The sequence below is a fragment of the Strix uralensis genome, chromosome 17 (genome assembly GCF_047716275.1).
Source record: "Strix uralensis isolate ZFMK-TIS-50842 chromosome 17, bStrUra1, whole genome shotgun sequence".
In the NCBI taxonomy this organism is placed as follows: domain Eukaryota; kingdom Metazoa; phylum Chordata; class Aves; order Strigiformes; family Strigidae; genus Strix; species Strix uralensis.
Window position 1 is genome coordinate 3,336,150 of NC_133988.1, and position 18,568 is coordinate 3,354,717.

Genomic DNA, 18,568 nt, shown 5'->3' on the forward strand with positions numbered 1-18,568 from the left:
TGTCCCATCACAGCTGGGCGGCACAAGGGACTGTCCCCAGGCTGGAGGAGCTCTGCCTGTACCCCAAAGTGGCGGCGGGTGCCATGGGGAAGCTGGGGTGAGCATTGGTCTCGGGGTGGGGATGAAGCGGAGGAAGCAGCCTGCTTGGGGGGCTGCTGGCACGACGGTCCCCAAGACCCCCATGGGACCTTCCCCCCACCCTGGGTACCCCCTGCCCTTGCAGGGGACACGCTGAGCCAGCCCGGGGAGACTCCAGCAGATTCCAGGGTGCCTGCAGGTGCAGCACCACGATGCTCCGCGGATCCCCACGCTCCTTGCGCCCCACTTTCTATGCACTGGGGGCCGGTGGGGAGGGATGGAGGGGGATGAGCGCTGGGGGGGGTTCTGCTGCCCTGGTGTGGGCCCCCCCCCGCCAGGCACAGTGAGGGGCATTGGGGGGGCTGGAGGGATGGCGAATTCAGGGGGGTGCGGGGGTGGGCTGGCCAGATGTCTGCTGCAGTGACTCACGGTGGGTATTGCCAGAGCAGGCGTCACCGAGTGGGTGCGGGGTCCTTGGGGTGCTGCTGCTGGGAGGGATCAGCAGGTGGGTGCTGGGTTCCTGGGGTGCCACTGCTGGGGGGTGTCACTGTGTGTTGGGCCCCTGGGGGTGTCCGTCCCGGTGGGGGTGTCACTGTGGGAGTGCTTGGTCCTTGGGGGGGTCACTGCCAGGAGGGTGTCACTGTGTGGGTGTTGGGTCCCTGGGAGTGCCACTGCCAGCGGGGTGTCACGGGGTGGGTGTGGGGTCCCTGGGGTGCTGCTGCTGGGAGGGATCAGCAGGTGGGTGCTGGGTTCCTGGGGTGCCACTGCTGGGGGGCGTCACCGTGTGGGTGTTGGGTCCCTGGGGGTGCCACTGCCAGCGGGGTGTCACCGAGTGGGTGCGGGGTCCTTGGGGTGCTGCTGCTGGGGGGGTCACTGGGGTGCAGCTGTGGGGGGGGATCACTGTATCGGTGCTGGGTTCTTGGGGTGCCTCTGCTGGGTCCCTGAGGGGGGGCACAGCCAAGAGGGTGTCAGGGTGTGGGTGCTGGGTCCTTGAGGTGCTGCTGCCAGGGGAGGTCACTGTGTGGGTGTGGGGTTCTTGAGGGGGGTCACAGCCACAGGGTTGTCAACGTGCAGGTGCTGGGTCCCTGGGATATCAGTGCCGGGGGTGTCCCCGTGTGGGTGCTGGGTCCCCGGGGGGGTCAGTGCCGGGGGTGTCCCCGTGTGGGTGCTGGGTCCCCGGGGGGGTCAGTGCCGGGGGTGTCCCCGTGTGGGTGCTGGGTCCCCGGGGGGGGTCAGTGCCGGGGGTGTCACCGTGTGGGTGCTGGGTCCCCGGGGGGGTCAGTGCCGGGGGTGTCCCCGTGTGGGTGCTGGGTCCCCGGGGGGGTCAGTGCCGGGGGTGTCCCCGTGTGGGTGCTGGGTCCCCGGGGGGGTCAGTGCCGGCGGTGTCCCCGTGTGGGTGCTGGGTCCCCGGGTGCCTGTGCTGGGCTGCAAACGGGGGGCTGCGGGTGCTGCACCGGGCGCTCTCGGTGTCCCGCTGCCGCCAGCCCCCGCGCACCGGGCGGGGCGGGGGACCAAGGTGTCCCCGGGGGGAGCCCTCGGCACCGCTCGGCGCTCTGTTTGCCGTCCGACCAGTTCCCCGGGTGCGCTGTGCCCGCACCCCACCCCCGGGCTCGGGGCGCGGCAGAACCCCGGGGCGGGGGGAGCCCCCGGCCCGGCGGGGACGCTGAGGCGGTGCCGCCGCTCCTCCTGCGCGGGGGTCCGCGCTCTGCTCCCCCCCCTCCGCTGCCGCTGACCCGGGGGGCCCGGGCGGGTGTCGGGGGGGGGGTGGTGCAGCCACCCCCGGCCCCCCCCGGCCCCCCCCGGCCCGCGGCTGCCGTTGCCCAGGCGCAGGCCCCGGCGGGGCGGTGCCGCCGGAGGAGGAGGAGGAGGCGGAGGAGGAGGCAGCGGGGCCGCCCTCAGCGCGCCGCCACCCTGGGCCTGGGCCTGGGCCTGGGCCCGCGGAGGCCGCGCCCGGCCCGGCGGGGCTTTGCCGTGGCCGGGCGGAGGCGGCGGGGCCGGGCCGCGGAGCCGCCATGAAGGCGAGCGGAGGTGAGGCGGGGCGGCGAGCGGCGGCGGGCTCCGGGGCGGCCTCGCTGAGGGCCGGGGGGAGCGGGAACCCCCGCGCCGGGCCCCGAGGGGGCGGGAGGAGCGCGGGGAGGCCGCGGCCGGGGGGTAACGTGGCCGTGCCGCCGCGCAGAGGAGCCGGTGCTGCTGGCGGAGCTGAAGCCGGGCCGGCCCCAGCGCTACGACTGGAAATCCAGCTGCGAGACATGGAGCGTGGCCTTCTCCCCCGACGGCGCCTGGTTCGCCTGGTCGCAGGGGCACTGCGTGGTCAAGCTGATCCCCTGGCCCCTGGAGGAGGCCGAGCTGTGAGTACTGGGGGGGGGCTGCATCGAGGCGGGGGGTGCACAGAGCCGGGGTGCGGGGATCCTGGGGGGCCCCGGCGGTTAAATGTCCATCCCTGCTTTCTCCCAGCACCTGCAAAACCTCAGAGCGCAAGAGCCGCGGCGGCAAAGCAGAGGCGAGGAGCCGAGGGGCGGCCAAGGAGAAGACGCTGGAGTGCGGCCAGATCGTGTGGGGCTTGGCCTTCAGCGCCTGGCCGGCAGCAGAGGCCGGGGAGACGGAGCCTGCCTGTGCCGTGGGGCTTCCCTGCCTGATCCTGGCCACCGGGCTCAACGACGGGCAGATCAAGGTCTGGGAGGTGCAGACAGGTGAGCAGCAGGCATGGCTGCAGGCTGGTGTCTCTCCTCTTGCTCCCCCTTGGAGGGGGATCCCATCTCCATCCTTCCCCAAATACTTCCCCGGGGTGAGCGGGAGCCCCTGCCCTGTCCCAAGCGGGGCTGCTGCCTGCCTGCCTCCACCGTGGAGGGACGGTGCTGAGCGTGGCTCTTCTGCACAGGACACCTCCTCTTCAGCCTCTTGGGGCACCAGGATGTTGTCAGAGACCTGAGCTTCGCTCCTAATGGAAGCCTCATCCTTGTGTCAGCCTCACGGGACAAGACTTTGCGCGTTTGGGACCTGAGCAGAGATGGTAGGAGCGCACGGGGAGGTCCTTGGTGTTAGGTCACCCCTGGCTGAGGCTGGGTTCTGCTGCGGGGAAGTGGGGAGAAACCCACCTTGGCAGAGGAGATGGTGGGAGAGAATCTTTGGGTACAGTATTCAAAGCAGAAGTGGAGAGTCCTGCATCACGGAGCAGAACTGTCCCCTTCCAGTAGGGCCTGGGACATGCGGGAAGGGGTTGCAAGTAGACAGAGCTTGGGATCTGCCCAGGGGAACCCCCCAGCCCCATGTGCATTCCCTCTTGGGAAAGGGAAGGGAGAGCAGGGGCAGGGCCCAGCGCTGCCTCTCGTGATCCTCTCTCGTGACTCGCACGTCTGCCGTCCCCAGGGCGGCAGGTCCAGGTGCTGTCAGGCCACGTGCAGTGGGTCTATTGCTGCTCCATCTCCCCAGACTGCAGCATGCTCTGCTCTGCGGCCGGAGAGAAGTCGGTGAGTCCTGCGGGATGGGAGATACCCTGTGTCCAGTGCTTCCCTCCACCCTCCGTGTCCCCCCCACCCCATGCAAGAAGTTCCCCTATGAGAAGGGGCCAGGTCGGAGCCACCCTGGCTCCTCGGCTGTTCTGGTTCTGTGGGGAGGAGCTGGGACCAGTGCCTTAAACCCCAAGGGGGAGATGCTTCTCCTCCATTCCCCCCCGCCAGGGATGCTCCCAGCCTCGGACCCTGCCCCTGTCCTGCAGGCACTGCTGTGGAGCATGCGGTCCTACACCCTCATCCGGAGGCTGGAGGGGCATCAGAGCAGCGTGGTGTCGTGTGATTTCTCGCCGGACTCGGCACTCCTCGTCACCGCCTCCTACGACGCCTGCGTCATCATGTGGGACCCCTACACTGGCGAGCAGCTGAGGACGCTGCGGTACGGGGCCGGCGGGCCAGTGGGGGACTGTGGAAGGGGGGCAGGACAATGCTGTGGGGGTTTGTTAGGGCTGAATGTGGCCTTCCCTCCTAGCTGGGCATGGCCACCACCTCTCCCCTGTCTCCAGTGGCTGATGGGGGGCTCTGACTTGCTGGGTTTGGCCCCTCTGCCAGCCCCGGAGCGCTGGGGATGGGGCTCATGGCAGCCTGGGGCTGATGCTGGGCTTGTTCTCCCCACCCGCAGCCACGTCCCCTTGCACTCAGTGGTGGACTACAGCAGCGAAGTCCACACCAGCTCCCTGCGCTCCGTCTGCTTCTCTCCTGAGGGCCTCTACCTGGCCACGGTGGCGGATGACAGGTGAGTGAACCCCCTTGGGGACCTCCAGCGGGAAGAGGGGTCCCAGGACACCACCAAAACGAACCAGGAGCTCAGGACGTGCCAGTGGGGAGCAGACCTCGCGTGCCAGGTCCCCACCAATGCCTGGTGTGAGGGGAGAGGGCAAGGCTGCCTGGGACACCGCGGCTTGGCTGTGGCAAGGGGTAGCAAGGTCAGGGCCCTGTTGCCCCTCTGGGGGGGCAATTGTCCTCCTCCGTGCTGTGTCACCCTCCCTCGCTGTGCCCCTCAGCACAGTCACTAGCTCTGTCTGCATCCAGCTCAGCTCTACAGGGGACAGTGCCTCCCGCCTTGCTGCCGTGTTGTGACACTCCTGGGATGCTCTAAGCCCATGGGAAGAAAATCCTACTCCAGAGTTTGCATGCATTCAGGTGAACCCAGAGGCTTTCTTTTAGCTGCAGGCACTGCGTGGATGTGGGCCTGGCATTGTGTCCCCTCTCTTTCTCCTTAGGCTCCTGAGGATCTGGGCGTTGGAGCTGCGGTCGCCGGTTGCGTTTGCTCCCATGACCAACGGCCTGTGCTGCATGTACTTTCCACACGGCGGTTTCATTGCCACAGGGTGCGTATTTGGGAGAAGAAGGTGGAGAAACGTGGGGCTGCTCCCTCCTCCTGCAGCTCTGGGTATGCTCAGCAAATTCTGGGCTTCCCTGGGAGGGTGCAGTCTGGTTTCCTGGGCTGGGGAGCGCGTAGTTGCTGCAAGCTTGGGATTTTGGGGGGGTAACGGAGCTTTCTTGAGTCTCTCTGCCTTGTGCTCATGGCTTGTTTGGGTCCCGTTGCAGCACCAGAGATGGCCACGTCCAATTCTGGACCGCTCCAAGGGTCCTCTCGTCGCTAAAGCACTTGTGTCGCAAAGCTCTGCGCACCTTCCTGACGACGTACCAGGTCCTCGCGCTCCCCATTCCCAGGAAGCTGAAGGAATTCCTCACTTACCGGACATTTTAAGGCAGCGCGGAAAGTGGGGGCACAGAGGCGAGAGCCCTCTGCCCGGCTGCAGGGCTTGGCCTGGGTCGGAGGAGGCACCGCGGTGACGATGTCTCGCTGATTCGTGAGCTGTGGGGCGGGAGAGTGCTGCTCCCCTTGTTCTGGGGCTGCGTCTGTGAGTGTGGAGGGATTTTTCCGTATAATAATACTAGAACCCAGCAAAAATGCATGCAGAGGGCAAGGGGTGCAGCTGTGGTGGCCCCGCAGGGGACACGGGTCCCCCTGTCCCCCTGCTATCTGCAAGTTTTGGGGCAGGTGCTTTTGCTTCCAAGTGCAATGTTGTGGGTTGGAGGTTAGCAGCCGCAGTGTGAGCAGAGCTTTTGTCGTTCGTACGAATATGGGGCTACAACTGTCCCTGACAAAACCGACCCTCACCGGGACCGGCTCGCACTGTAGCTTAGTTCCCGGAGGAGCGCGGGCTCTGCCACTCTCCTGGTCTGGCGTGAGCTGGACAAACCCGAGCAGGTCTCTGCGGACTAGACGACAGCGACGACAGAATAAAAAAATGATTCCTCACCTCTTTCCTCTTGACTGGTAGAGGTGACGTGGGGATACGTGGCAGGGCAGGCTCCAGCCCTCCCGCCGCAGCCGTCGGGGTGGCAGCGGGTGCTCACTCGGCTCTGAGGCGCAGGCCAGCGAGTGTTCAGTGGGGGTGCTGGGGAGGATCAGCCCACCGTGAAGGTGGGACACGAGGCTTCAGGCAGCCCCCAGCTCCCATTCCTCCGCTGCTTTTTCTCCCCGCTGGAGCTCAGCACTCGAGCAGTCCGATGTCCAGACACGCCGCACGCGAAGCGTGCTTGTCTCCCTCCAGCTTAGCTGGTGGCTGGAGTGCCAGCACGTGCTTTGAGGCCCCTGTGTGGCAGAGGGCTGGTTCTGTGACCCCAGCTGATGGAGAAGACGGGGAATGTCTCCTCTAAACTGCTCCCCAGGATGTTTTCCCTTGCGAGCAGCTTGCTGTGCATGGCTGACCCGCTGAGCGGGGGGGGCACAGGCCACGGCTCTACTGCTCGGCGCGTGAGCAGCTCTGCCCTGCGAGGGGGGAGGTTTTGCAGGCAGGTGAGAGCAGCCAGACTTCAGCCTGTGTGGGTGCGACGCCTTTGCAATGGGGCTGGGGCTGAGCTTCAGCGACCTCCCATCAGTCCTTGCTGCACAGGAAGGAAAACAAAAGACAAGTGCAACCTGCTGGGCTTTAGAGGCAGCTGTATTTCCTGGTGAAGCTTAGAAATAACTCTGCCCAACTCTTGCGCCCTGGCTGGGGGCTCAAGGCTTCCAAAAGGGAAGCGGAAAGCTGCCGGGAGCAGTGCTGGGCCCGGGGCTGATGGTCCCTCCCAGCTTCCACGAGCTCCGGCAACGCGAGCGAGGGTCAGCCCAGCAGGACTCAGGCTTCGGCCACGATCAGGTCCCTGGTGACTTGGAAGGCCGCGATGAGGGAGCTCAGCTGAATCTTTTCACTGGTCCCAGCCGCCAGCCGGTACCTGGAGCACGGGGCAAGGGCAGGTTTGGGTAGTTACACCACTGTTTGCACCCCAACAAAGTGACAGCCTGGGTCGGGATGGGTGTGTAGGGGCTGCAGCGCCTGCCAGCGATGCCCAGCAGCTGCCAAGACCTGGCACAGCGCGGTAGCGGGGACCCCGGTGGGGTGGGCACACTGGCAGCCCCCCAGCTGGGGAGTTTTGGGACACTGGGTGGGAGTGAGTGGACACTTACTCGATATCTGCCATTTTGATCAGCAACTGGATGCGGACGGAGGGTGGGAAATCAACTGTGGAGAGAAGGAGACAGTGCACGTTGGTGTGGCGGGGGACACAGGTGGTTGTCCCTCGCTGGGTCAGCAGGAGCTGCCCCCGCAAGCCCCCACCTCTGTGCACAAACAGGTGGATCTCGGTGAGGATGTCCTGCAGGGCCAAGCCCTTCAGCGTCTTCAGCTCCATGATTTCTGAGATGAGAGTGAGTGAAGGGCTTTCTTCCAGGCCTTTCCCTGTGAGATCCCACTCCTTACCCCCTGACAACCCCCAGGGCCCTCCTCAGTGAGCAGCACCCACCCCAGCCGGAGCAGGAGGTCACAGGATGGGAAGCTTCAGCAAAGAGGAGGATTTATAGCAGCGGGGATTAAACCCTGGGGCCAGCGGAGGGAAAAGGATACTGCGATAGGCAGTGGAAAAGTCCTGGTTCAGCATCCAGTCAAGGATGTTGGAGATGTCAGACTTGAGGGGGTGTCCCGTGCAGGTGTAGACGTTCTCCTCCGTCACCTTCCCGAAGGCCATGGCGGTGCTCTGAGGAAGAGGAGGGTGGAGGAAGGATGAAGAGCTCAGTCTTTCTTCCACTGACCTCTCCGGGGCAGCTGCTTGCGTGGGGCTGACCGCTGCTGGCTTGCACAAGGAGAGTGGCCGTGGCCACAGTCTGTACCTGCAAGATATTAAGGGCTCTGCGCATGTCACCGCTCGAGAGGGTCACCAGAGCCTTCATCCCATCCTCAGTCACATCCACCCTGGAAAACAAGACCTGGGGCTGCAGAGGGAGCCAGCGCGGCTGGAGGGAGATATAACTGTGGAAAACCAAGCCCTCTGCTCCTCCCCGTGTAGGAGAATGGGGAAAAAGGGGGCCCGGAGGACGCCGCAGAGCCCCCCGCCGCCCCCGGCTCACCCCTCCTCCTGTATGACGTGCTGCAGCCGGGGCACCATCAGCTCCGGGGTGAGGGGGCCGAAGCGGAAGCGTGTGCAGCGGGACTGCAGGGCGGGGATGATCTTGGAGAGGTAGTTGCAGATGAGGCAAAAGCGGGTGTTTTCTGTGAACTTCTCGATCACTGCAAAGAGGAGGGAGGAGAGGTTGAACCTCGGCTGGGCTGGGAAAGGCTGAAGGGGTGCCACTGGTGTGGGGTCCCCAGCACCCCTCACCTCGCCTCAGGGCGTTCTGAGCATCCTGGGTCATGGCGTCAGCTTCATCCAGGATGACGAGCTTGAAGCCTTTCCTTAAAAAGGGAGAAAAACAGGGTGGCTTTGGTCCTGGCTGCTGGCTTGGTGCTGGAGAAGGGGGAGTGGGGGGTGCTTATTCCCAGCCTGGCCCCCATGAACGCTCCCAGGGAGCCTTCCCTTCCCCTCCAGACTGGATCCTGATCACTCATCCTTACCGCCCTCATCCTCCCTGCTCACCGGGCACCCCTGGCTCCTTCCCACCCGCTTCCCACCCCAGGAGCCCCCCCAGACCCCCTTCCTGAGCCGAGCGCTGGGGCGGGCTGTGTCAGCAGGGGGATGGCAAAGGGATGGGGAGCTTTGGGAAGCGCAGACCCACCACTTACTTAAAGATGGTCCTGGTGCTGGCGAAGCTCAGGATGGGCCCTCGCACAATGTCGATACCCCGGTCGTCGGAGGCGTTGAGCTGGAGGGAGACGGCGTGGATCCGCCATCCCTCCCTGAGGATGCACCCAGGGGTGGGGGGGACCCCGCTGTCACCCCCCCATCCCATCCCCACTTACCTCCAGCACCATGGAGCCAAACTCGCGCTCCCGGTAGAGCTGCCTGGCGCAGGCGAGGATGGTCGAGGTCTTACCGGTACCGGGAGGGCCATAGAGGAGAAGGTGCGGGAGCCGGTCCTCGCTGATGAACCGCTGCACTGGAGACGGGATAACGGGCTTGGGGGAGGCCCGGTACCCCCCGGCGGTGTTGCAGGGCGGGGGTTACTTACCGGGGGGTGTGTACTTACCGGGGGGGGGGTGTTACTTACCGGTGCTGAGGATATCCCGGTGAGACACCAGCTCCGACAGCGCCTGCGGCCGGTACTTCTCCACCCTGCACCGGAGAGAGCGCACCGGGCGGGGGGGGTGAGCCCGGGGCAGCGCCCGCCGCTCCCCCCCGTCCCCCCCGTCCCCCCGGTCCCGGTCGTACCACGGGAGGTTCCCGCCGCCCGCCCGCGCCATCCTCCGCCGTCTCGCGAGAGCACCGGGGGGACGGGGCGGTGCTTGTGCTGGAGGGGGGGGGGCACAGCGCTGGGAGGGGCTAAAGCGGGGTGTTGGGCTTGGATTTGGGGAGAGTGGGGTGTTCGGCACGGCAAGGTCGTGTTTGTGCGCTTGGGGGGAGAGAGAGCGCTGGGGGCGCATCCTGGCTTGTATCAGCACTAGTGTGACCAGCAGAAGGAGGGAGGTGACAGTCCCCCTGTGCTCTGCACTGGTGAGGCCACACCTGGAGGGTTGTGTCCAGTTTTGGGCACCTCAATACGAGAGAGATCTCGAGGGGCTGGAGCGAGTGCAGAGGAGGGCAACGAGGCTGGGGAAGGGCCTGGAGAATAAATCCTGTGAGGAGAGATTGAAGGAGCTGGGGCTGTTCAGTGCGAGGAGGAGAAGGTGAGGGGAGACCTCATCACTCTCTACAGCTCCCTGAAAGAACGTTGTAGAGAGGCTGGTGCTGGTCTCTTCTCACAGGGGATTAGTGACAGAACAAGAGGGAACGGCTTTAAACTGCAACAGGGGAGGTTCAGACTGGACATGAGGAAAAAACTTTTCAGAGAAAGAGTGGTCAGAGAGTGGAATAGGCTGCCCAGGGAGGGGGTGGAGTCCCCATCCCTGGGTGTGTTTAAGGGTCGTTTGGATGAGCTGTTGGGGGATGTGGGGTAGGGGAGAACTTTGTAGAGTCGGGCTGAGGGTTGGACTCGATGATCCCGAGGGGCTTTTCCAACCTGAATGATTCTGTGTGATTCTGAGTGACTGAAGCAGGGTGCTGGACATGGGTTTGGGGGAGCGCCAAAGCAAGGCTGTGTCTGTGCTTTTGGGGGGAGCACGGTACCGGTTGTGGGCATGTTTTTGGGGAGAGCATGGTGCTGGGAATTGTTGGAGCAAGGTCATGGACACGCTCTGGGGAGAGCAGGGTGCTGGCACTCCCCAGAGCAAGGTGGTGCCCGGGCTCTCAGGGAGAGCATGGCACTGTGAAGTGAGGGACCTTGGCCTGGTTTTCACAGAATCATCTAGGTTGGAAGAGACCTTGAAGATCCTCCAGTCCAACCATGAACCTCACACTGACTGTTCTCAACTCCACCAGATCCCTCAGCGCAGACCCAGACCAACCAGCACTGACCTTCCTGAGCACAGCTCAGCAGGCAGCAAAGGCCAGGAATTATTCCCTGCAGCCGTCTTGTTTTGGACCGCTGTCTGACGAGTGGTGATGCCCTGAGATGTGCTGATCTTGCGAGAGGCCTCGCCTGTGCTGCTGGTGGGCTGGATCACAAGCCAGCTGAGCACCGTGGCAGCCACAGGGCTCCTGAGCTGCCTCTGGAGCAGCAAAAGGGACAGGCAACTCCATTTGTCAGTGTCGCAAGGGTTGTCCCCAAGGTTTGCAGCCTGGGTTGGGCAGGTCAGAGTGAAGAGGAGATGTGTGAGTTATTCCCATCAACCAAAGCAAAGTGGCAGTGCCTTTTTCTGCAGAGGGAGTCCTCCTAAAAGCGTGGGAATGCACCTCCAGGCTCAGCTATCCAGGGACACTCAGCAAAGTCGGTCTGAATAAACCAAGTGCTTCCCTGCATGGGGAGGTTAGACCCAGCCTCATCGTTCCTACGTTGGATATCGCTGGAATTGCCCAAATCAAGACCTCTGTCAACCTGCTCGCTTTTCTGCTTGCAGTGCTGACACAAGAGCCTCCTCTTTGCCACCATTCCCTCCCATATCACAACTGATTTATGGTTGGACTCGACGATCTTAAAGGTCTTTTCCAAGCTAAATCATCCTATGATTCTATGATGAAGGAAAGTTGTGGGCATGATTTTGGGGAGACCGCAGTGTGGATACTCATGAAAGCAAGGTCATGCCTGTGCTTTTAGGAAAGCACAGCACCAGAAATTGCTAAAGCAAGGTTATAGGCATGCCTTTGGGGACAGCATGGCACCAGGAATCGCTTAAGCAAGGTTGTGGATGTGCTTTTGGGGAGAGCATGGCACTGGGAGTTGCCAGAGGAAAGTTGTGACCATGCTCTCGGGGTGTCCCCACTCTTGGAAAGGCCTCTGGGTGAGAGGGGCACCCAAAGGCTGCAGGCTGGGGTGAAGGGCAGCAGCTCTGGGGGCTGCCTTGGAGCTGGGGGAGAGGAGACCGACTGTGTCCCCAGTGTGACGGGAGCAGCAAACCTGAGAGGTGGCTGTGGGGAGGGGAAAACCTTTATCCCTGTCCCTGCCACTTCCCGGGGCACGAGAGCAGCCTGAAGATTTGCAGGTCTTTTTTTTTATGGTTGACTAACTCAAAAAATCAGCCCTGACTTCTGTCCCTCACACTTGGCTGAATAACAGGGGTGTCTCTGCCTGGGGCTGGGTGGCTCCTGGCTATTCCTGGAGGTGCTGGATATGGCCTCTTCTCACCAGAGTCATCTCCGAAGGAAGAGGGGTCTGTGCTATTTCAGGCTGGGCTTTGGCAAACGGCTGGAGCCTCCTTAGAGAAGGGGCTTAGAGGGAATAATAACCTAAGCTGGCTGGTGGGGATGTTCAGGCGCTGCTCTGGTTTACATGCCACGGATGGAGAAAGGAAGGCAGGGCTGCGGTGAGAAGCTCTGGCTTGGAAAGCACAGGCAGAGAGATGATGGGAAGAGATCCGTTGGGAAGTAGAGGTGATGGGGAGTATATCAGGGGGGCAAAAAAAATCATGGGAAATCCCGTCGCTGGCAAGGGAAGGGAAAACATCAAGAGCTCCAGGTCAAATCCTATAGCAACCCCAAAAGCTGCCAGAGGGTAGTTGCTTTCCTATTTTTTTAACTTCTTTTTTTTTTTTTTTTTAAATTTTTTTTCACCCCCAGCCTCATAAGGGAAAGCAGGAGCTGGAAGCTGAGCTCAGCAAGCCTCAGCCGCTCCTCTGGGCACGTGACAGCTGTGACAGATGGCCCTTCTGATGGCAGGCGAGGAGCTGCGAGGTCCTTCCCGAGCACCTGGGAACCGTCTGGGAGGTGCGACCTGGAGCCTGATGGGCTTGAGCTTCTTCTCTGGTAGCAGGTCCAGAGCTGCTGTCCTCCCCTACTTTCACCTGGGGCAGGCTTTTGTCCTTCAGAATGGATTTTTCCAGGTGTTTCCTCCCTGCTGTGCCCCATCATTAATAAATTGAGCTCCAGACGAGGCAAAATCTTTGGAGGAGGCAGGCAAAGTCTCCTGCTTGTGGCTGGTGTACACGCTGAAATCCACGGTGATATCTCTCATGGGTGATTTCACCTCCTTCTTGACCAGATTGCTTTAAAGATTATTTTTTTAAAAATTCGTTGTTGTTTGATATTGTTGTAATTGATGGGTGCATCCCCCTGCAATGATTCTGCATTGTTAGAACCAGCTGAATTGTTAACTGGTGTCCGAGCTGCCTGTCCTGGCTTATTTACCTGTTATATCTCTTGGGTAGGAGACTGGCAGGTCACATCTGACTTGGTAAACAGTGCTATAAATTTATAGCCCTGTCGATAGGTTTGTTAACAGCCCTGAGGCATCAGGTGCATCCCTTCAGAAGAGGATGGGGGAATTCCAGAGAGATGGTGGCAGAGATGGTGGCGGCAGAGATGGTCTTTCACAGGGAAGAAAAATGGGGAGTCCTTGAGAGGCGAAGTCCAAGAGATGGACCCATCCAGTGTGGAGGTGGAGATGCTGTTCAGCGTATTAATAATAAAGAAATAAAAATGCTAATATCAGAAGGGGCCCTTGTGTGCAGAGTGGCACCCAGCCTTTGAGATGAATGGAGACAACCCTGAATTTAAGGGGTCAGCAGCACATAAAAGCCTCATGGGGTGGTTTTGTGGGGGATTTGGTGGGAAGAGCCTTGTGTGATGCTGTGGCAACTCACAAGCCAGCGAAGGGTTGGTTTCACGAGGGCGGGTTTGGTTGGGTTCACCTGGTGGGTGGTGAGCCGGCCGTGCTGAGGGGATGCCCTCTCCCTTCCCAGCTGGCTGCTGTGCCCCGGCAGAGCATCCCCCTCCCGAGGCGCCACGTGAAAACAAACCTGATTTAAAGACACTCTTGGTAGCTCCAAGCTCACGGACATGCAAGAAAACCAACAGAGGTGAATTAAGTCATTACAAGATCACAGGTCAAATGAAGGATGTGATTGGGGAAAGCCAGGAGGGATTTACCAAGGGCAAATTGTACTTGACAAACCTGATCGCCTTCTACGACAAAGTAGGTGTTGGGGCGAGCAGTGGGCACTGTCTGCCTGGATTTCTCCAAGGCTTTCGATACGGTTCCCCACAGCTTCCTCCTAGAGAGTCTGATGTGTTACGGCCCAGCCAAGTGGTCTGTGGGTGGGTGAGGAACTGGCTGACAGGCCCCACCCAGAGGGTGGTGGGAAATGGCTCCTTTTCAAACTGGCAACCTGTTACAAGTGGGGTCCCCCAGGGATCGATATTGGGCCCAACGCTGTTCAGTATCTTCATAAGTGATCTGGGTGATGGGTCAAGTGTACCCTGATGACGTTTGCTGACGATACCAAGCTGAGTGGGGAAGGGGACACTGCGGAGGGGAGAGCCACCCTGCAGGAAGACCCGGATAGGCTGGAAGAGGGGGCTAACGAGAACCTTGTGAAGTTCAACAAGGCCAAGTGTAAGGTCTTGCACCTGGGAAAACATAATCCAGGAGTGCAGCAGAGGCTGGGATCCACCTGGCTGGGGAGAAGCTGTGGAAAGGGGCCTGGGGGTCCTTATGGACAACAAGCTCAAGATGAGTGAGCAGTGAGCTGCAGCAGCAAAGAAAGCCAACAGGGTGCTGGGCTGCATCAACAAGGGCATCCCCAGCAGAGATAAAGAATCATCATCCCACTCTACTCGGCGCTTGCCAGGCCACACCTGGAATACCGTGCTTGGTTTTGGTCCCTGCTGTACAAAAAAGCTGTGGCCAGGCTGGAGAGGGCCCAGAGAAGGGCCACAAAGATGGTCAAGGGACTGGAAAGCCTTCCCTGTGAGGAAAGGCTGAGAGAATTGGGTTTGTTCAGCCTTGGGAAGGGAAGGCTTAGGGCAGACCTTATCACCATGTTCCAGTATTTAAAGGGTGGCTACAAAGAAGATGGAGACTCCCTTTTTACAAGGAGACACGTGGAAAAGAAGGGGTAATGGGTACAAGTTACTCCTGGGGAGATTCCGATTGGACACAAGGGGAAGATTTTTCTCAAGGAGAACAATCAGCCACTGCAATAATCTCCCCAGGGAAGTGGTGGATTCCCCAACATCGGACACTTTCAAGGTTCCGCTGGGCAGGGTGCTGGGCCATCTTGTCTAGGCCGTGCTTTTGCCAAGATATGTTGGACCAGATGGTCCTTGAGGTCCTTTCCAGCCTATTCATTCTGTGACGGATTCTATGAAGAAACATTTTATAGGAAGCTATTGTGCCGAAAACAACTTGTGTTGAAGAAATGGAGTAGTTAATGTTGCTGAGTAACAACGCACACAGCTAGCCTGTGTACCGAACCCAGGCACTGGTAACGAAGGAAATGAATAATTCAAGCTGTCCAAGGCTGCAGCATAGAAAAACACAGGTTTTCTTATTGACCTCCTGCCCCTTCCCGTTATCCGTAATGTGCATCCATCCTTCGCGCCGCAGGCCAGCCCAGCTCTGAGCGTGTGAATTGTCCCACCAACTGCAACAGAGTGTTTTGGGGAGTGTGAGGTTTGGCGTACGCCCGAAATCACTGCAGGGCTGCTGCTGCTTGTGGCTTTGGTTTGGGTTTTTTTCCCAGCAGTCTCCCTGCTTGCATTTTATTTTATTTTATTTTATTTTATTTTATTTTATTTTATTTTATTTTATTTTATTTTATTTTATTTTATTTTATTTTATTTTATTTTATTTTGTTTTATTTTGTTTTGTTTTATTTTGTTTTATTTTGTTTTATTTTGTTTTATTTTATTTTATTTTATTTTATTTTATTTTATTTTATTTTATTTTATTTTATTTTGTTTTGTTTTATTTTATTTTATTTTATTTTGTTTTATTTTATTTTATTTTATTTTATTTTATTTTATTTTATTTGGCTTTATTTGGCTTTATTTGGCTTTATTTTATTTTATATTTCATTTTATATTTTATATTTTATTTTATATTTTATATTTTATATTTTATATTTTATATTTTATATTTTATATTTTATATTTTATATTTTATATTTTATATTTTATATTTTATATTTTATATTTTATATTTTATATTTTATATTTTGCACTTTATATTTTATATTTTATATTTTATATTATATTTTATTTGGCTTTATTTGGCTTTATTTTATTTTATTTGGCTTTATTTGTCTTTATTTTGCTTTATTTTGCTTTATTTATTTATTTATTTTGAAGGGCAGATACCAGGACTGTGGGAATATTTTTGCACTGGAAGCTGGTGGACTCATGGCGAGGGGGCAAAGGCTGTCAAGGGGGATCCACTTGCTCCCCAGCACCCCGACTTTGCGCTGGGGCTCTCAGCATCCTCTCTCCTCCGGGTACCATCCTGCCCTCCCTTGTAAGCGGATCTGGGACCAGCGGACCCAGCAATGGCGAGGCTGGGAGCTTGGATGTTTTAGGGACAAAAAATAATCTGTTGTTGCAAATGTGCTGAGTACAGAGAGTGCCTTGCCCTCTTATCTCTGGTTTGGTTGTTGAAAGACTTGATTAACCACAGAAGCCATCAGGAGAGAAAATTTCCAGCGTGGTAGTTTGTGTTTTTTTTTCCTGTGCTCCAGTTAAGGACAAGAATTGTATCGCGTTTCCAACGCGGGCAGCGGTGCAATATCTGGTGGTTACTGCCTGCCCCGAGCGCGGTGCAATATCTGGTGGTTACTGCCTGTCCCGAGCGCGGTGCAATATCTGGTGGTTACTGCCTGCCCCGAGCATGGTGCAATATCTGGTGGTTACTGCCTGCCCCGAGCGCGGTGCAATATCTGGTGGTTACTGCCTGCCCCGAGCGCCACCCGCAGCTCTCCGGCCAATGTCGGCCTTTCCAGAGCGCTCTGCCTCCTTCTTCCTGGGGGAAAAGGTGGCAGAGCGGGAGGATGCTTCTCCCCTGGGACCCCCGCAGCCCCCAGGGCTGCACCAGCACCCACCAGTGCCCACCAGTGCCACCCAGCTGCTGCAGTGCTGCTTCCTCCCATCCACCCCAGCTAAACCCCAGTTGAAGCGTATCAATGTATATATATATATATATATGTGCGTGTGGAGTTAAGAACAAAGTTGAGAACGCGGCCCAGCTAAGAAGGGATCCTCTGCCTTATGAAATCGCCGCAGGTTTTTCCTTCCAGCAGCCCACTGGTGGCTCAGGCGGGTTCTCACTGCCCGGGCCCGCCGTGGATTGCAAAGTGCCCGAGCGAGTCCCAGCCTGAGCCAAACCCGGTGAGCAGCAGGGAACGGCTTTGTGCGGCTCTGGCTGGCATCCCCGTCGGATTTAGAGATTGTATGATATGGTATGAGATTGTATGATATGATATGATATGATATGATATATGATATTACATCATATTATATTACATTATATAATATAATATTATATCATATAATATTATATTATATTATATTATATTATATTATATTATATTATATTATATTATATTATATTATATTATATTATATTATATTATATTATATTATATTATATTATATTATATTATATTATATTATATTATATTATATTATATTATATTATATCATATAATGTCATATCATATTATATTATATTACATTACATTATATTATCTCATATTATATTATACATTCTATTCTATTCTATTCTATTCTATTCTATTCTAATATTATAGTATATTGTGTTATATTATTATATTATATTATAGTATAGTATAGTATAGTATATTATAGTATATTATAGTATATTATAATATTATAGTATATTGTTATATTGTTATATTATTATATTATTATATTATATTATAGATATGATATGATATGATATGATATGATATGATATTTCTGTTCAGTTTGGGTATGGTAGTCTGGCATCCTCCTATTCTATTCTATTCTATTCTATTCTATTCTATTCTATTCTATTCTATTCTATTCTATTCTATTCTATTCTATTCTATTCTATTCTATTCTATTCTATCCTACTCTATTCTCTTTCTGTTCAGTTTGTGTATGATTATCTGGCATCCCCTTTCTATTTATATATGATATGATATTGTGATTCTTCTTCCTCTTCTTCCTCTTCTCCTTCTCCTCAAATTGGCTTTTTGAACCCTTTTGCTGTATTTTCCTCCCCTTTATCACCCCTCCACAACCTATTTGGGGGTTCCCGTGACTGCCGGCAGCGGGTGCAGGCAGGGTCCTGCCCTCGGCCACTGCCCCGCTCTCACCCAGGGCGTTGCTGGTGTTTCCCATCCGGGGGGGGAGTCCCTCTGAGTGCCCCTTACAGACAGGGTTGGGGACACTGCAGAGCCAGGGTGGCTGCAGCTTTGGGTCCCTTCCTGGCAGGACAGCACAAAACCGACCAAAAAGCTAAAATTCCAGTAATTTCTATAAACCCCCTCTAATCTGCTTCTTCCCACCCTCAAAGAGAGTTTTGTAGTAAGCAAATGGGTTGCTCGTGCGAGGAGGAAAAGGGATGTGTGGGGTTATCCCAACGCGGGAGCAAGCCTGGAAATGAAAACATCTGATTAGAAACAGGCAGAAATCAGCCAGTTTCAAACTTTTTTCGCCATATCCCAACTCAAGGGTGAGAAGATCACTGCAAACACAGCTGGTTTAAGCTGATGGATAAAGTCATTTGGCTTGTGTTCTCTGTGGAGTTGATATGGACTAGGACAGGTTCTTCAACTGGGAATAAAGTCAAATCTCCAAAGCCAAGGAGGTCATGGGTGAGAGGAAACTTTGCTCTGGGGGAGTGGGACAGGCAGCATTCTCCTGGCTCCATCTCTTCCCAAAGAGCTGCTGAGCTTGTTGGCCAGGCTTGGCCATTCTTGACTGCCTCCAGGTACCTTTTTTATAGATATAATTTATATATAAAATTATATATAATTACACATATTTTTATAGATATATAGACACATACACCAAGGTTCTGTAGAGCTTCTCAAGCACAGCAGGCGGCAGAGGGAAAGGCTCTTCTCCAAGGGAAGGGCTTCAGCACCAGGAGGTCAGTGCGTGCTGCCTGCACCCCCTTTCTCTGCCACCCCCTAGGGCTGGGCTGAACCCCAAAATAGCTGAGTGTGCTAGAGAGGAGTCGGGGTTCATCCCCTGTGTGTGGGCTTAGTGCTTCTATAGGGGCTCTGGCCGCTGGGAAATGGAGATCCAGGGGTGCGTGCAGAGCT

At 56.7% G+C, this 18,568-nt stretch overlaps 2 protein-coding genes across 4 annotated transcripts; one reads left to right on the forward strand and one right to left on the reverse strand.

The window, feature by feature from the left end:
- The first annotated feature begins 1,950 nt into the window (after positions 1-1,950).
- WSB2 (WD repeat and SOCS box containing 2) lies at positions 1,951-5,856 on the forward strand. 2 transcript variants are annotated; one of them, XR_012631320.1, is made up of 10 exons: positions 1,951-2,106; positions 2,255-2,426; positions 2,533-2,768; positions 2,957-3,088; positions 3,445-3,545; positions 3,794-3,966; positions 4,210-4,323; positions 4,620-4,730; positions 4,811-4,918; positions 5,139-5,157. XR_012631320.1 is itself a non-coding variant. In XM_074887359.1 (9 exons), exons 1-9 carry the CDS (start codon positions 2,091-2,093, stop codon positions 5,299-5,301), a joined length of 1,215 nt encoding a protein of 404 aa, XP_074743460.1. In that variant the 5' UTR covers positions 1,951-2,090; the 3' UTR covers positions 5,302-5,856. The 2 variants fall into 2 exon arrangements, 1 of the variants encoding a protein (XP_074743460.1); XM_074887359.1 differs by lacking the exon at positions 4,620-4,730 and having other exon boundaries at positions 5,139-5,856.
- A 667-nt stretch (positions 5,857-6,523) lies between these two features.
- Positions 6,524-9,274, reverse strand: RFC5 (replication factor C subunit 5). 2 transcript variants are annotated; one of them, XM_074886915.1, is made up of 11 exons: positions 9,222-9,274; positions 9,061-9,125; positions 8,813-8,949; positions 8,636-8,715; positions 8,235-8,308; positions 7,984-8,143; positions 7,747-7,828; positions 7,484-7,613; positions 7,199-7,276; positions 7,048-7,102; positions 6,524-6,815 (listed from the first exon to the last, which is right to left on the reverse strand). In XM_074886915.1, the coding sequence occupies exons 1-11, from the start codon at positions 9,251-9,253 to the stop codon at positions 6,719-6,721; spliced, it is 990 nt and encodes a 329-aa protein (XP_074743016.1). In that variant the 5' UTR covers positions 9,254-9,274; the 3' UTR covers positions 6,524-6,718. The 2 variants fall into 2 exon arrangements, with proteins under 2 accessions (XP_074743016.1, XP_074743015.1); XM_074886914.1 differs by having other exon boundaries at positions 7,048-7,276.
- Between the last annotated feature and the right edge of the window lie 9,294 nt (positions 9,275-18,568).

What these genes read in the sequence shown, in the direction of transcription:
- WSB2 (XM_074887359.1), top strand. An exon ending in CTGCGGCCGGAGAGAAGTCG is followed by an intron (nt 3,546 to 3,793) that starts GTGAGTCCTGCG and finishes CCTGTCCTGCAG; the next exon opens with GCACTGCTGTGGAGCATGCG. An exon ending in GCCACGGTGGCGGATGACAG is followed by an intron (nt 4,324 to 4,810) that starts GTGAGTGAACCC and finishes CTTTCTCCTTAG; the next exon opens with GCTCCTGAGGATCTGGGCGT.
- RFC5 (XM_074886914.1), bottom strand. Translation starts at nt 9,253, where the DNA reads ATGGCGCGGGCGGGCGGCGGGAACCTCCCGTG. An exon ending in GGCGGCGGGAACCTCCCGTG is followed by an intron (nt 9,126 to 9,221) that starts GTACGACCGGGA and finishes TCTCCGGTGCAG; the next exon opens with GGTGGAGAAGTACCGGCCGC. An exon ending in AGCACCAGGACCATCTTTAA is followed by an intron (nt 8,309 to 8,635) that starts GTAAGTGGTGGG and finishes TCCCTTTTTAAG; the next exon opens with GAAAGGCTTCAAGCTCGTCA.